This window comes from Arvicola amphibius, chromosome 2 (assembly GCF_903992535.2).
Source record: "Arvicola amphibius chromosome 2, mArvAmp1.2, whole genome shotgun sequence".
NCBI lineage: Eukaryota > Metazoa > Chordata > Mammalia > Rodentia > Cricetidae > Arvicola > Arvicola amphibius.
The window spans coordinates 185445799-185460590 of NC_052048.2; the positions used below are offsets into that span (position 1 = coordinate 185445799).

Below are 14792 nucleotides of genomic sequence, written 5' to 3' on the forward strand. Positions count from 1 at the left end.
AGGCCTTTCCTGGTGAAGCTTAATACTTTCAAAATTCATAAAATAGCTGGATGTGAAGGGACATACTTATAATAACTGACTAACTTGAGATGAATTGGGAAGGTCAGGAGTTCAGGGACAGTGTTAGCTATGTGACTTTGAAAATAAAACATCTGAAACTTCACTAGGGTTAAACAGTCAATAAGCACTTTACATATGACCTTAAAATGTAAAGTTAATGGCATAACTTCTCAGTTAATGCAAATCTTAGGGAAAGAGTATTAATTGCCTTCTGATGTAGGAAAAGAAAAATGGATCTTATATTAAGGTTTGAAAACCAGCCAGGCATACTGTTGCACACCTTTAATTCCCAACACTAGGGTGGCAAATGCAGAAGGGTCTCTGAGTTCAAGGTCAACCTGGTTTACATAGTGAGACCTTGTTTCAAAGAGAAAAACAAAATAAAAACAACTTCTTTATTCAGCATTGGTGGATATGGTGAATGTGGCACATAACTTTTTTGATAAATTAATAAATCAAAAACCTGTTCTTGGGACTGGGTAGAGGTGGCACATGCCTTTAATTCCAGCACTGAGGAGGCACAGGCAAGGGGATCTCTGGAATTTGAGGCCAGTCTGGCCTATAGAGCTAGTTCCAGGACAGCCAGGGTTACGCAGAGAAATCCTGTCTCAAAAAACCAAACCAACCAAACAAAAAACTTGTTCTTGGTGATGTTACAATCTTAAACTATTACTATAGAACATTTAGAATGAAAAGGTGCAGAACACTGTTAATGCTAGATATACGTAGCAGACCAGTTTTATATAATTATTACTCTGTGTAACAAAATATATTCAATACTAGAAATTAGCATGTAAATAATTCTAGGTCAACAAGATGACTCATTAGATACAGGCACTTGCTATGCGAGTCTGGCCACCTGGAAGGAGGGAACAGGCTCCACAAATCGTCCTTTGACCTCCATCGCTGTTTCCATTCTGTGCCTCACAGGAAGGCACACTGCACGTCAGCTGTGTGGATGTGGACATTGGGTTACAAAGAACTTTCTTTCTGTTTTGATTTTTGAGACAGAGTCTTAGTACTCTGACTGTCCTGGAACTCGTTCTGTAGACCAGGCTGGCCTCAAACTCACAGAGATCTGCCTCTGCCTCCTGAGTGCTGGTTTTAGTGTTTATGTCAAGGCTTAGAATCTATTTCTTCCTGTGGACCAGGAAAGCACCCAGCAGATGATAATGTTGGATGAACAGTATACCTACAGAAGAGCTGGCTCAAGGACAGACTGACAGAAAGCTCTGGGATAAAATGTAGCTACTGAACACAGGTACAGAGTTCACTTTGCAGGTCAATTGGAGCTGGAATAGAGAATGATACAACAAAAAGTGTTTCGGAAACATTAATTGCCCTATTGTAAGACTGGCAGAAATAGTGTCTGGGGACAGAAAAGTCATTTAAGTGCCTCAGTCCAAAATAAGAGATCTCAATCAAAATAGGGGGTGGTGGTGGAAGGAATGTTGTAGGTAAAGGATGGTGTCCAGGAAATAGTACAGCATTTTACAGCTAGGATTTTAGATTGTTTCTTCTTTCCTTTTTTTCTTCCTCCTCCCTTTCAGACAAAGTCTCACTATGTAGCTCTGGCTGGCTTGGAACTCACTAAGTCCACTAGGCTGGCCTTGTATCATAGAGATCCACCTGAGTCTGGAGTGCCACACACTTTTAAGCATTTGGGAGGCAGAGGCAGGTGAATCTCAGTGAGTTCGAGGCCAGCCTGCTCTACAGAGTGAGTTCCAGGACAGCCACGACTGTTACACAGAGAAACCCTGCCTCCAAAAACCAAAAAGAAGTGCTAGTTGGACTGGAGCTGGTTATGTAGAGTATATTGAAGTCGCAGGGCCTGCCTCTTCCTGTGCCCTCCACGCCTGGATTAGAACGAGGAGGAACTTTGGGGAGGAACATTCATTCCATCATCAAATGGCGCGTCTTTGGAAAGGAACAGAATTCTGAGTCAATACCAGCCTGTTAAAAAATGATGTCACTTTGACTCAGCTCCTCAACATCTAACACAGCTAAGGCAATTAACAAGCTTGAGTTTCCTTGAGGATGTGGGAAACGAGTCTTCAAATTCACTTCTACTGAATAGATTAAAACGGTCAGTAATTCTCATCTTTTAAAATCCGAATCACAATTCGGTTCCCACGGGTATACAGCGAAGCCTAATCAGCGCTCCTTCCACTCAGAAATGAGCCTCAAAGTCGTCACCCCTCCTCCCCCCGAGAACGAGTCTCCTAAAATAACAACCGAACCCTGCTAAGACGTTCAAGTCTTCACAAACTGTTCGTTTGCAAGTTCAATTTCCCAACCGCTGCGCGTCACCGAGCGTCTCCCCGCCGTGCCGCAAAGCGGCTGGGGAGAAGTGTAGGCGGGCGGCGGTGTGGGAGGCAGCGTGGCGCTCGCGGGAGGGGTCTGGGCGAGTCTAGTCTTTGCCCTTCTACCCGGAACACCTCCGGCGACTGGGCACCGGGCGGGCAGGATCCGCGGCCCCTGGCCGCGAGTCCCTCACCCTTTCCAGGGTCCCCCCGGAGTCCTCAGCTGACAACCCTGCTCCCCGGGCCGAGAGCCAAAGGCCGTCGACGGGGCGACGCGCGCCATGTCTGGGTCGTTTCCCAGGCACATCGCAACGCTCACCCTGAGGGATCCGCGAGCGCGCCTCGGTTTCCGGGCGAGCAGAGGAGGAAATCACTCCGGGAACCCCAAACCCCTCCTTCGGAGCCAAAGCAGAGATAGCGTCTCCGTTGCCACGGAGACAGGGCCACCTGGACGTCACTTCCGCCGAGCTGTCGGCACTCCAGACTGTTGGGAGGAAAAGAGGAAAACTGAGCAACAAGCCCGACTGTGGACGCGAGCGTCTCCGGTGTGCGCATGCGCCCGCTCAGCGGCTGCTTCTATTTATGTGGGGGACCCAACATGGCGGCTGCGGCGACCCTGGCGATGGCGGTGGAGCTCATCAGAACGTATAGTAGCGGGGACAGGGACCCGGTTCGCGCTCACGGTGGCGTCCCGCGGAGAGCGCTGAGGTGGCTGGAGGGAAGAAAAGCGACGGAGAGCGGAAGGAAAGGCGGGCAGGCACGCCGGCGGGGTCGAGCGAGAGCCGGCTCGAGCGAGCGCCGAGGCCAGAACAGTGGGGATGGCGGAGCCGCGCAGAGTCGCGTTCATTAGCCTGTCACGGTGCGGCGTCGCGAGGCCGACTTCGCGGGCGCCGAGCGCGAGCCCCCCGCCTGGAGCCGCCGCAGCCGTACCGCGAGCCGGCCCGGGCGGAGTCTGGTCCCCCGCGCTGACGCGCAGCACCCGGCGCGCGACAAGCCGCTCCCCCAGCGCGAGGTCAGCCGCGCCGAGCCGCCCATGGCGCTGCAGCGCGAGCCCCCGCGGCACGAGCCGCCGCCGCCGCCGCTGTCCCTGCAGGACCGCCCGCGCGGGACTCGGCTGCCGGGCGGAGCCGCCGCCGCGACCGCCGAAGGAGACGGTTTCGCTTGGAGCTGGTGCTCAAGGACCCCACGGACTGAAAGCTGCGTGGAGTTCAGCTACCCGGAGCTGCTGCTGTGCGGAGAACACGGGTTACACAGGGTCCCCTCCCTCCCGGCTGCCCTAACGGGTTGCCTCCGGACCGGCCCGCCTGCCCGGGCTGCTCTGCACTTCGCTCGCCCCGGGGGTGGGGGTGGCGGGGCCGGGCGGCTAGACCTGGGCGGGGAGCTGTGCGGCTCGGCCCAACCTGGGTGGCCGAGGCTGCCCCTTCCACACCCGTGCCGAGCCGGTTTCCTCTGCACCTTTCGAAACCTCAGCTTTTTTTTCCTCCTTTCCTTTCGTTCCCCACACACAAATCCCGAGGCCCCGCGAGCCCGGGCGGCTAGCTTCTTGTGGCACTCCATCTGTCGTTCCGGTAGAAGGGAAGCGAAAAACCTTGGGGACCGCCCCCCGGTCTGAGCGGAGAGATTGTGTGACCCCTTCTCGGCTCATCTCCTCCTTCCTCAACCCAGCTGTACCGGGCGCCAGGGCTGCTGAGATGGGCTCGTGCCGGGTGGTTTATTTTCCTTGATTGAAGGGGATTAAGAGAATTTAAACATTTTCAGAAACTAAGATTCCACCCTTAGGAATGAAAAAGTGGATTCGGTTAATGTGGTTGCACTCGTGTTGGTAAATATTGTTAGCTTTGTGTGTGTGTGTGTTGAGTTTGTGCATATTGTCTTGAATGGAAAGTATCCTGTCTTACTCGATGGCTGTCTGATCATATTATTTGAGTGGTTATTATTAGTTCGAATCGGGGTTATTTGTCTGGTGCAGTCTTTTGGAGAGTGATTGGAAAAAAACCTTGGCTTTGAATTTATAAAAAGAAAACTTAGGAAATACATAGGTATGCCGTTGAGGAAAGCGCTTGAACAATGGATTAGGACAGCGGTTTGCCGGTGACTGGAATTTTATTGTTGTGGGTTGGTGATCTTTAGGAGGGGGGAGGTGGGAGAGAGGCAGAGGCAGACAGACATACAAATTGTCCTCTAGTTTAGCGACTATGCTCTTTATTAGGCTGGGCTTTCTAGCAGGTCTAATGGACTCCATAAGTCATCGTATCTTTTCATCAACTATCTTTGTTATTCGCAATGAAGGATTCTTATCAAAAGTCTCACGTTGAATAATATTCATTAGCTGTTTTCATTTTTGTACCAGATAATCTTTGATGGCTAGTTATAGTATTTGTGCAGCTATCATACTAAATGTTTTCAGACAAAATAAAATTTGGGGGGTAGAGACCATTTTGGTCACTTTCACGTAACATTTTGTTCTGTAGACTCCATTCAGAGCTCTGTTTTGTTTGTTTTTTGTTTCTTCGAGACAGGGTTTTTCTGTAGCTTTGGAGCCTGTCCTGGAACTGGCTCTTGTAGTCCAGGCTGGCTTCAAACTCACAGAGATCTGCCTGCCGCTGCCTCCCAAGTGCTGGGATTAAAGGCGTGCACACCATCGCCCGACCAGAGCTCTTTAAAAAAAAAAAAAATTGAAGCATTTTTCAGAGAAATTCATATTTGACTTGTTAGTATAAGGTGTTCGGTTTTTTTATAATTTGCTAAGTTACGATCAAAACATTTTGTAGAGGGCGTGCTAGTTTGTGACCTCAGCGCTCTGGAGGCTGGGTTAGAAGGATGGAGAGTTTAGGGCCACATAGTGATACCTGACTCAAAAGACCCGAAACTGGGGTGACAAAAGGCTCAGCAGGTAACTGAGTTCCATCCCCGGACCCACGTGGTGGAAGGAGAACCATTATCCTCTGGAGGGTGTACATACACACAAATAGTATAACAAAACGCAAGACAAAAACCATCTTTAGGTAAAAATACTTAATGCTAGTTAGTGTTTTGTCATTGTGCAAACACTGTAGAAAGTACTTTCACTTAACCTAGGTGAGTTTTTTTGTTTGCTTGCTTTAGTTTTGCTTTTTTGAGACAGGGTTTCTCTGTGTAGCAATTTTGTACAGGAAATCACTCTGTAGATGAGGCTGGACTTCCACTTTAGAATCCATCTGACTCTACCTCCCCCAGTTCTGGTTATCAAAGGTGTTGGATACACGCCCAGCTAACCTATGTGTTTTAACCAGCTGTATAGTTAGCTATATAGTACTTAACCATTTAACCTGCTATATAGTTAGACTCGTGGTATTTACGTTGTGTATGTGATCTATTGTGATCTTTCCCCAAACCTGAAAGCATGGTTCATGGTACATGGCTATACTTTCATGTCCTAGGAGACAGATAAATTGGCCTTAATTTTTGCGTTTGTTTCATACATAATGTCAATTTAGGGATTTAGTGATTCAGATTTCTCATTATATATTCAAGCATGTATCTTTTATAATTCCACAAAAGAATTTATCCTGGTGTTTTTTTTGGGGGGGGAGGTTTCTCTTTTCTTAACTTTTTTTTTTTTTAAACATTTTATCTTTTATTTTTATTTTTTGTTATTGGTCTTTTGAGAGGGTGTCTCTGTGTATCCCTGGCTGCCCTGGAACTTGCTCTATTTTGTTTTTTAATGCTGTATACTTTTGTAGCAGGAGTTTGCTACTGTTTCCTATGATTAGTCCTACTTGATGTATTTATTACCTACTAATGTATAAATAACACCTTTGTAAGTGAATTGTGATGGCTCCATAAAGGGAAATCGTAGAAGAGTGACCAGCTGGGAAGCAAAAGAGCACTAGAATGTCTTGAAGTAGGAAGCCCCAAATTTCCTCCTCTAGGAATCTTTCACTTTATTTTCCAATGCTGAGAATCACGCCAAGGGTCAGTGATATGCTAGATTATTGACAGGACTCCAAGTCTACCCTCGTTCTTTGTTTGAGACAAGGTAATTTTAAGTTGCTCAAGCTGCCTTGAATTCATGATCTTGCTGTTTTAGCTTTTGAGTCACTGGGATTACAGGTCTGTACCACCAGGCCTGACTCAGATTAATTTTATTTTTGGAGTATAATCTTTCCAAAATAATTTAATTTTTAAAATTGCTGGGAACTGGAATAATGTACCTGTAGTTGGCTAAGCAGAATTAGAAGAAAAAGTCTCCAGATTTTTAATAGCTGTGTTTGTGAACACAATTTGTTAACTGAAAGTTGGTAGCTGTGGACTGTTGAAAATGTTATGTGTAAACACCATCTGTACTGGGGTGCATGTAAATGAGCCCCTTCAGACCTGCTAAATGAGGAGTGCAGTCCCAATTAGTGGAAATACAGTTGGAATTTTCTGTATTTATGAGGAAAAGCATATTTTGGCTAACTCTAAAAAGCAAAATCACCTTGCAGATTAGGTCAGCCCTTTTCCTTGCTCTCTGTGTGGTATTATGCCATAATATGGTGGTTTAGGTGGTACTGAGACATTGGAATCATCCCTATCCTGAAAGATTAGTTTGTTCGCCATTGCTGGAGAAAGTGCATTGTGGAGTAAGTTTTGGACTTTATAAATACATAAGAGAAAAGCTCAGTTCTTTGCAAACCAAGAATCAGATAACCTGAGCACCCATTTGAGAACATAATGAGTTAAATATTTCCTGTGAAGAGAAAAACAAGTGGTAATGGTGGTGATGTAGCTGCTGTCACAGACGTCTGTGGTGTGTCGGGTAAGACCTATGAGAGATTTGAGCATGCTACTGAGATCAAGGGAGAAAACCATTGCATTGACTTTACTCATAGAGAGCTGATAATTTGCAATTTGTTTCACCTGGCAGGGGTGGGGGTGGAGTGGGGTGGAAGATTGTACTTAAGAGATAATTCTTTGTTGCTTTGAGGTAAGGTCTCACTGTGTAGGCCAGGTTTGCCACAAACTTCTGTCAGACTTCTTGCCTCAGCTTCCTGAGTGCTTGGATTGCAGGCATTAAAGGTAAAGGAGAAGTGAGTTTATTTTAATTTTATAGACTACATGTAAACAAGAGATAGATTTCAATGTCTGTATAAAATACACAAAATATTTTAGATTAAGCTGGGCATAGTATACTCATAATACTGAAGCAAGATTGTGAGTTTTGAGGTCTAGACTGTAGTGAAATCTTGTGTTGAAAAAAATTCTAGAATAATATTTAAAGGTGAGATAGAGAGATGGCTGAGGGGTTAAGGGAACTAGCTGCTCTTCCAAAGGACCCAGGTTCAATTCTCAGCACTCACATGGCAGTTCACAACTGTAACTCCAGTTCTGGGGATTTGTCATCCTCACACATATGCAGGCAAAACCCCCATGTACATAAAAAATAAAAACCTTTTTTTAAACAAAGTGATTCCTAGTAAAAATTTGTGTTTGTATTGCATATTAAAATAAGTCAGCAAGTGAAAGGCTCTGAGTTCAATAAAACTGTCATAAAATCCTGACACACTGATAATAAGGATCTAGTATTTGAACTACTCAGTGGTGGGAGGGGACAGTTTATAACAACAGATACTGATTGCTTGCAGTTTCTGTGCATTAGTGTCAGGGGGACTGCTGTACCCCCAATGTAGCAGTTTTACCTCCTTACCCATCTCACTTTGCTAGTTGGTTTCAATTGTTTTTTATTTATATATATATTTCATTCATAATGCCAATTAGGAGAAGATATTCTATATTATTATTACATTTAGAAATCTAAAATCAACTCCTTAAAATCTACGGAGTTCCCCCCTCTTTATTTTGATATGCTGGAAGGAGAACCCTTCTCTCTTCATCCTGTCCATGTTTCCCTGTCATGTTTAGGTTGATTATGTGTGTTGGTCTTAGATCTAGGATGAAGCACCCTTAGTACTAAATTTCAGGTCTTTGTCTTGGTGGTAATATACTGTAATTATTTGAAGCTGCTACATCAGGTTAAAAAATGAATCCTCAGAACTTTAATTCAAGGAGCAGAAGCAGGAGGATCTCTGTGAGTTCAAGGCCAGTCTGTGTCAACAAAGTGAGTTTGAGGACAGCCAGGCTCTACACACAAAGAAACCCTGTCTTAAAAAAACAAAGCAAACAAAACCCCTGTCTAAAATTTACTTTGAGAGGGTATGGTCTATACATAGTTTAGTCCACAGGAGGAGAATCAGAAGGATCTGAGTTCGAGGCTAGCTTGGTCTAGTTAGGAAGTTCCAGGTCATTCTGGGCTTCACAGTAAGACCCCGTCACCAAAAACAAAACAAAACAAAAAAGTAAAAGAAGCAAACAATAAAACCAAATTTACTTTCAAAATAAATTTTCTGAAATTGGATAAAAATTGTATTTCTTTAAAAGTAGCTCTGCCTTTTTTAAAAAATCATATATATAAAACATAACTGCTAAAACAGTATGTCAGGTCAGAGCAAGCCTGGCAACCTGAGTTCAACCCCCAGAATCCACAGAAAGGTACAAGGAGAGAATCAACTACACAAAGTTGCCCTGTGACCTCCACATGTGTGCACTTCCCCACCCACCTCCATCATGCAGCACATCATAATAATACATTAATTTTTTTTTTAAAACATAGTGAAGTCAGGAAAGGATACAGTTTTATCTGTTTTGGTGAGTGGCTGGTGAATATAGGATCCTTGCTCATAGTGTGTGAGTGTGTCTGTGTTTTAAAGTGTATTTTAGAATGACATTTCATTCTACACTGTTAGTAGGAATCCACGGTCAGCTCTTGCATTTTTTTTAAGCTTTGTCTTTTCCTTGAATGGGTATCCATTAACAGGAGACAGGCAATATAAGAAGTTATTGATTTTTAAGAAAACAGCAGAAAGCCAGGGCCCCTTGCAGATACTCAAGTAATAACTTGTAGGCATAAGATGAATCTCTAATAATTTGGATACCACTTTTTAGGGATATTCATGGCTAAATCAGTTAGCTCTTCTTGGGATAATATCAAAATAAAATTCATATTTTCATTTTACCTATGTTGGACTAAGGGGAGAGATTGCTTTATTTGGGATGGGATGGTCATATGGTCATTTTGCAAGTGGAGTCAGTTTTGATGTTGAATTCTTACTGTACAGTGTGTGTAAGTCTATCAACTGTAGATACTTTCCTTCTATGAGCTATCATTTTTTTTAAAAAAGAAGATGCTTTTAATACTTCTAACCTATTTATGTTCATTGAAATTTAAAGATAGATTCCAGTCTGAAAAATAATATAATGGATGTAGTTATGGAATATATAATACTGAATATCTATTTGATATGCTACTTATACTGAACTGTAGTTGATATGTGATTAGTATATGCCGGTCTAGTTGAAATAGTTCTAATACTTCTGTTCTTTCCCCGTTTCCTTTGAATCAGAAGAAGCTTGTTAATGCAGAAGACCCCATTTAATGATGAGCATAAGGAGAGGCAAGAAGTGGAAATGTTGGCTAAGAAGTTTGAAATGAAATATGTGAGTATAGTGTTCACCTAGGTCATTTTACCCTATTGGCCTGATTTCTTTGAGCAGTTAGTTGGGAGGGCCTATAAATAGCAACTGCTTTCTTATCTTGATCTCACAAATTGAAGCTGAATGAATGGTTTTGACAGCCAGACAGATTTACTAGTGTGACTGACGGTGTTAGTAGGCTGCATTCATTATAACCCTTTCTAGAATCTAGGCAGTTTGCTTAACAAATCTCACAATAAAAGGTGATTAAGGTAAGAAATATTTACTGTATCTCACAGATGAACAAAGGAGGCTTTAAGCCCACGGTTATGTGACTGAGGTCCATGGTCTCACATGGTGAAGAACAGGCAGCACATCCAGCTGTGCTTCAGCTCTAACCCTGCTCCGCTCCCCTCGGTGGGGAGCTGTTCTCTTGGTGGAGCAGCTCATCACCCTTCCTCCCTAAGAGAATCAGTATGAAACCTTTTTGTGTTATATTTACCTTAAATAGTCATGTATATCCTGTTTATATGCAACAACACATTAGTTCTTATTTTAATAGAAAATATATAAATAATATATTATAAAAATATAGTTTTTATTATAGTATTTTTCTCCAATTTTTAGTATAAATGGCCATAGAACGCCTCCTATTCCTATTGCCCTGTTATCTAAGGCGTTAACTACTCTTGGCACTTTAACCACCTGAGTGAGTGGAGAATGAGGCTTCTCTTCTGGTTTCTCTGTGAGCATAAGAAATGCTTCACAGAGATAGAATGTTAGTGTTTACTGGCCTTGCCATTCCTGTTAGCCTTCAAGTAAAACTCAATTGGAGTTGACACTGGTTGGCTTCTGCGTGAGAGAAATATCAGAATACAGTGGAGTTTCAGTTGGGTTTTATTTAGGCTACTTTTTGCCACCAACAAATTGTGTTCTTTGAGTGAAGTAATTTTGCTTTTTTAATAATTTATTTTTATTTTTTTGCTTTGGTGTCTTGCCTGCATGTTTGTCTGTGTGAGGGTGTCAGATCTTAGAGTTACAGACAGGTGTGATCTGCATTTGGGTGATAGGAATTGAACCCAGGTCCTCGGAAAGAGTAGTCAGTGCTTTTTAACTGTGGAGCCATCTTCCAGCCCCATTATTTTGCTCTTGAAGCCCCAGATTTCATATCTGTAAACTGAGACTTTTTTTTTTTAGAATCCTTCAGGGTGTATATGTTCTGTGACTCTTCACTAAAACAGATGAAATGGTAGATGTTTTAAAAGAAAAGATACCAAAAAATTCAGACTAATTTGTATTGAGTTTTTTTTTCTGGCACTTTGTTTTTTTGTTTTACAACAAACAAAGCTTTAGGGTGACCTGAAGCCCATGATCTTCCCTGTCTCTATTTTCTGACTAAGGTTTCAGATGTTGAAGGTTCTGGCTGTGTTTTAAGGTAGTTTCTAGATGATGTATGTCATGCAGGAAACAAGGTTCATCTTAATGGATTTTGACTTGTTCTCTTAGTTTGATAGGACACAGTATTATAACCTGTGATGCTCAGAAGATTACTTGGTGATTTCCCAGCTCTGTTACCCCACATGTCTTGAAAACTCCTATGACTAGAATTGGGTATAAATTCAATAAACTGTGTGAAGGTGTCCAGCACTGTGCTTGGTGCTTCACATGGGAATCAGTTAAAGTAAACTTTGATTCTGAGCAACTCCTTGCCAAGCATTTATACCACTAATGAATTACAGCTTTAAAGTCCTCTAAACGAAAATATCTGCTTCCTCTGCCTTAGAGATTTGGAATACCAGTGTTCATGCTTAAACCAGAGTCCTAAGAGCGTCACTTTTTTTTTAAGGGACAGTGATGAATTTGGTGATTCAAAAGTAATTCTGAGAAGCCATATAAATGAAATAGTTCAAGTGATCGTGCTCTGGAACATGTCTGTAATCCAGTTATTTGAGAGCAGAGGCAGGAGGGCCACTACAAGTTTTAGACAAGGCAGATTTAATTTGCATAGCGAGTTCTAGGTCAGGGACACATCCTGGTGAGACCTTGTCTCTCTCTCTTCGTGTGTGTTTCTAAAAAAAAAAAAATGGGTTTTATTTTGGCATTGATTGTAAAACATATGTTAGACTGATGAGCTGGCTCATTTTTGCCCAGCTGACAGACCTGCATTTGCCTCCTGAAATTCACATAATAGGAAAGCTGACTTTGACATGGTATCCTGTGACTTCCACATCTGAATCATATGCATATGCCTCTTCTCTCAAAATAATTAAATACATGTAAAAGTATTCTCTATCTATTCATTATTCTGTTTGTTTGTTGTTTATTGGGGGCAGGATCTTACTGTATAGCTCTAGTGGGCTGAAACTCAAAGGCTAGCTTGCCTCTGCCTTCCAAGTGCTGGATTTAAAGTTGTGATGCCACCATGCACAGCAAAAATAATTATATTGATTGATTTAAATAATTGTATGCATCCTCTTGAGTGATTTCACAATCAGTCGTGAAATATTTTCAACAGTCCCCTTGGGTATGATAGTGGGAAGTAGATATTGTAAAAACCTGCAATCATTTTAAGAATTGTATCACTCATTGGTGAGCCATAACTCCTGAGAAGTTAGGGCACTTGGGGAGCTTCCCCAGGTCTGTTTTTTCCTCCATTTTTATTATATATGGTCCCTAGGATCAGCTTGGTAAAGTTTTAGAAAGAGTTTGGGCAGGTTTTGAGATCATTACAAAATGAATTCTACTCATAAAACATGGATTCCAGTGAATTTAGTATAGAGTAACATTGGCCTGCAATGGACTGGATGTGGTGGCTCTCTATGAGTTCAACTGGTCTACATCACAAGCTCCAGGACATTCGGAGCTACATAGAGAGAGACTCTGTCTTTCAAAACAGAACAAAAATGAAACAACAACAACAACAACAGTAGTGTGGGAGATTCTGTCTCTATGCATTCAACCAACTAAAATCGGATATAGATACAGTTAAAAAATAAAAAGAAGCCGGGCGGTGGTGGCGCACGCCTTTAATCCCAGCACTCGGGAGGCAGAGGCAGGCGGATCTCTGAGTTCGAGGCCAGCCCTGGTCTACAAGAGCTAGTTCCAGGACAGGTTCTAGAAACTACAGGGGAAACACTGTCTCGAAAAACCAAAAATAAAAAATAAAAAAAAATAAGAAAGAAAGAATGTATTTTACATGTGAAGACTTTTTTCTTAGTTTTGTTCCTTAAACAATACAGGTTCATAACTATATGCTATTCATATTATATTGAATATTCATAAATATCTAGAGCTAAGTATACAGCAAGATAAAGTGGGCTATATATAAATACTACATCTTATATAGGATATTTGAACATCTGAAGATTTTGTTGGGGTCCTGGAATCAAACCAGGTTGTAAAGGGTTGAATGTATATTAAAATCATAAATAACCTTTTAAAAACAACTTGAGGAACAAGGTAGCCTCTCCTCCATTAGTTTCTCTATGTAGCCCTGACTATCTTGGGCGCTGCTCTGTAGGCCAGGCTGGCTTCAAATGCAGAGACGGACTCGCCCTCAGCCTCTCGAGTGCTGGGATTGAAGGTGTGCAGTCTAAAAGGATACTAAATCATGCTGAAACAGTAAATGTTAATTCTGATCATTTACTTGTTGAACCATTTTATTGTATGGCCTCTTGAGCTAAATAAATTTTCAACATCTTTTATTCCCAGCAGACCTATTGTGAAACAGCAGTTAGTACATGTGTAATATCTTGCACCCATGAGTGATGGTTATCAAAGTGTGTGTTAGTGTTCTGTACTGTTGACTGTTTCTACTGATTTAAAAACTGTATGCCCTTTTATTGGAAGGTTGAAATCAGCATGGATATAAAAAGGTGCAATTGTAGAGGCTTTGTACAAATTGAGAAACTATAATTATAAACAGGGTGTTTTCTTCTGGTTGTAAAACTTGACTCTTATGAATTAATGTCCTGCTTGCCCTGTCTGCCATAAGTGATCAGTGAATGTCACTCATTTTCACAATGGCAGTGGGGTCCCGTGCTAGGGATGTCTTGTTTGTGTTTCAGTTACTAATGTTGTAACCCACATTGGCCTGATGTATTGATTATCAGGTTAAGCCAGTACTAATGACTCAGGAATAGTCTGAGTCATTGTGGAGTGCTTGGACAAAGAGCTTTAAAGAGGGCTCTTCATTTGCGATGGAGCAAAATGGAAGTTTTGTTGTGTAACAACCCTACCTGTCCTGAAACTAGATTTGTAGAGCAGGCTGGCCTTAAACTGGCAGAGATCCACCTGCCTCTGTCTTCGAGTACTGGGATTAAAGTCGTGTGCCCCCAATACCTGGCTCAAAATGGAAGATTTTAAGAATTTATTTCCAGGGGCTGGAGAGATGGCTCAGAGGTTAAGAGCATTGCCTGCTCTTCCAAAGGTCCTGAGTTCAATTCCCAGCAACCACATGGTGGCTCACAACCATCTGTAATGGGATCTGGTACCCTCTTCTGGCCAGCAGGCATACACGCAGACAGAATATTGTATTCATAATAAATAAATAAATAAATAAAAAAGAATTTATTTCCATACAAATCTGATTTTTATAAGGTCTACTTGATGTGTAAATTGCACAGTATAAAAGGATTTAGAAAATTATGGAGTAAGACTGATTGTATTGCAGTGAACAGTCTCCTGAAAAAGAGAGTGACTCACAATAGGTATGTGTAGAAGGGAGGACACAGTGTCAGTCTGTCATGAGTTCCTTTAGGTCACATTTTAATGTTTTAAATTCACAGTGTATATGCTCCTTTTGGGCATCTGTTGAATATGTTGTTCATGATGCTACATGCCTGTAATCTTAGTATTTGAATGCTGAGGTAGGGAAAACAAGTTTTAAGAACAGCCTAGGCTACATAGCAAGTTCCAGCTATGGGACTGGAATTAGAG

General features: G+C 42.3%; 1 protein-coding gene across 1 annotated transcript in view; it reads left to right on the forward strand.

The window, feature by feature from the left end:
• The first annotated feature begins 2818 nt into the window (after positions 1-2818).
• The window catches only part of Ubn2 (ubinuclein 2), a 67177-nt gene continuing 55203 nt past the window's right edge, over positions 2819-14792 (forward strand). The window contains 8 exon segments of the mRNA XM_038321037.1: positions 2819-3218; positions 3221-3262; positions 3265-3316; positions 3318-3464; positions 3466-3520; positions 3522-3554; positions 3556-3608; positions 9785-9878. Coding sequence (XP_038176965.1) covers positions 3182-3218; positions 3221-3262; positions 3265-3316; positions 3318-3464; positions 3466-3520; positions 3522-3554; positions 3556-3608; positions 9785-9878 — 513 coding nt within the window. The 5' untranslated portion in view covers positions 2819-3181.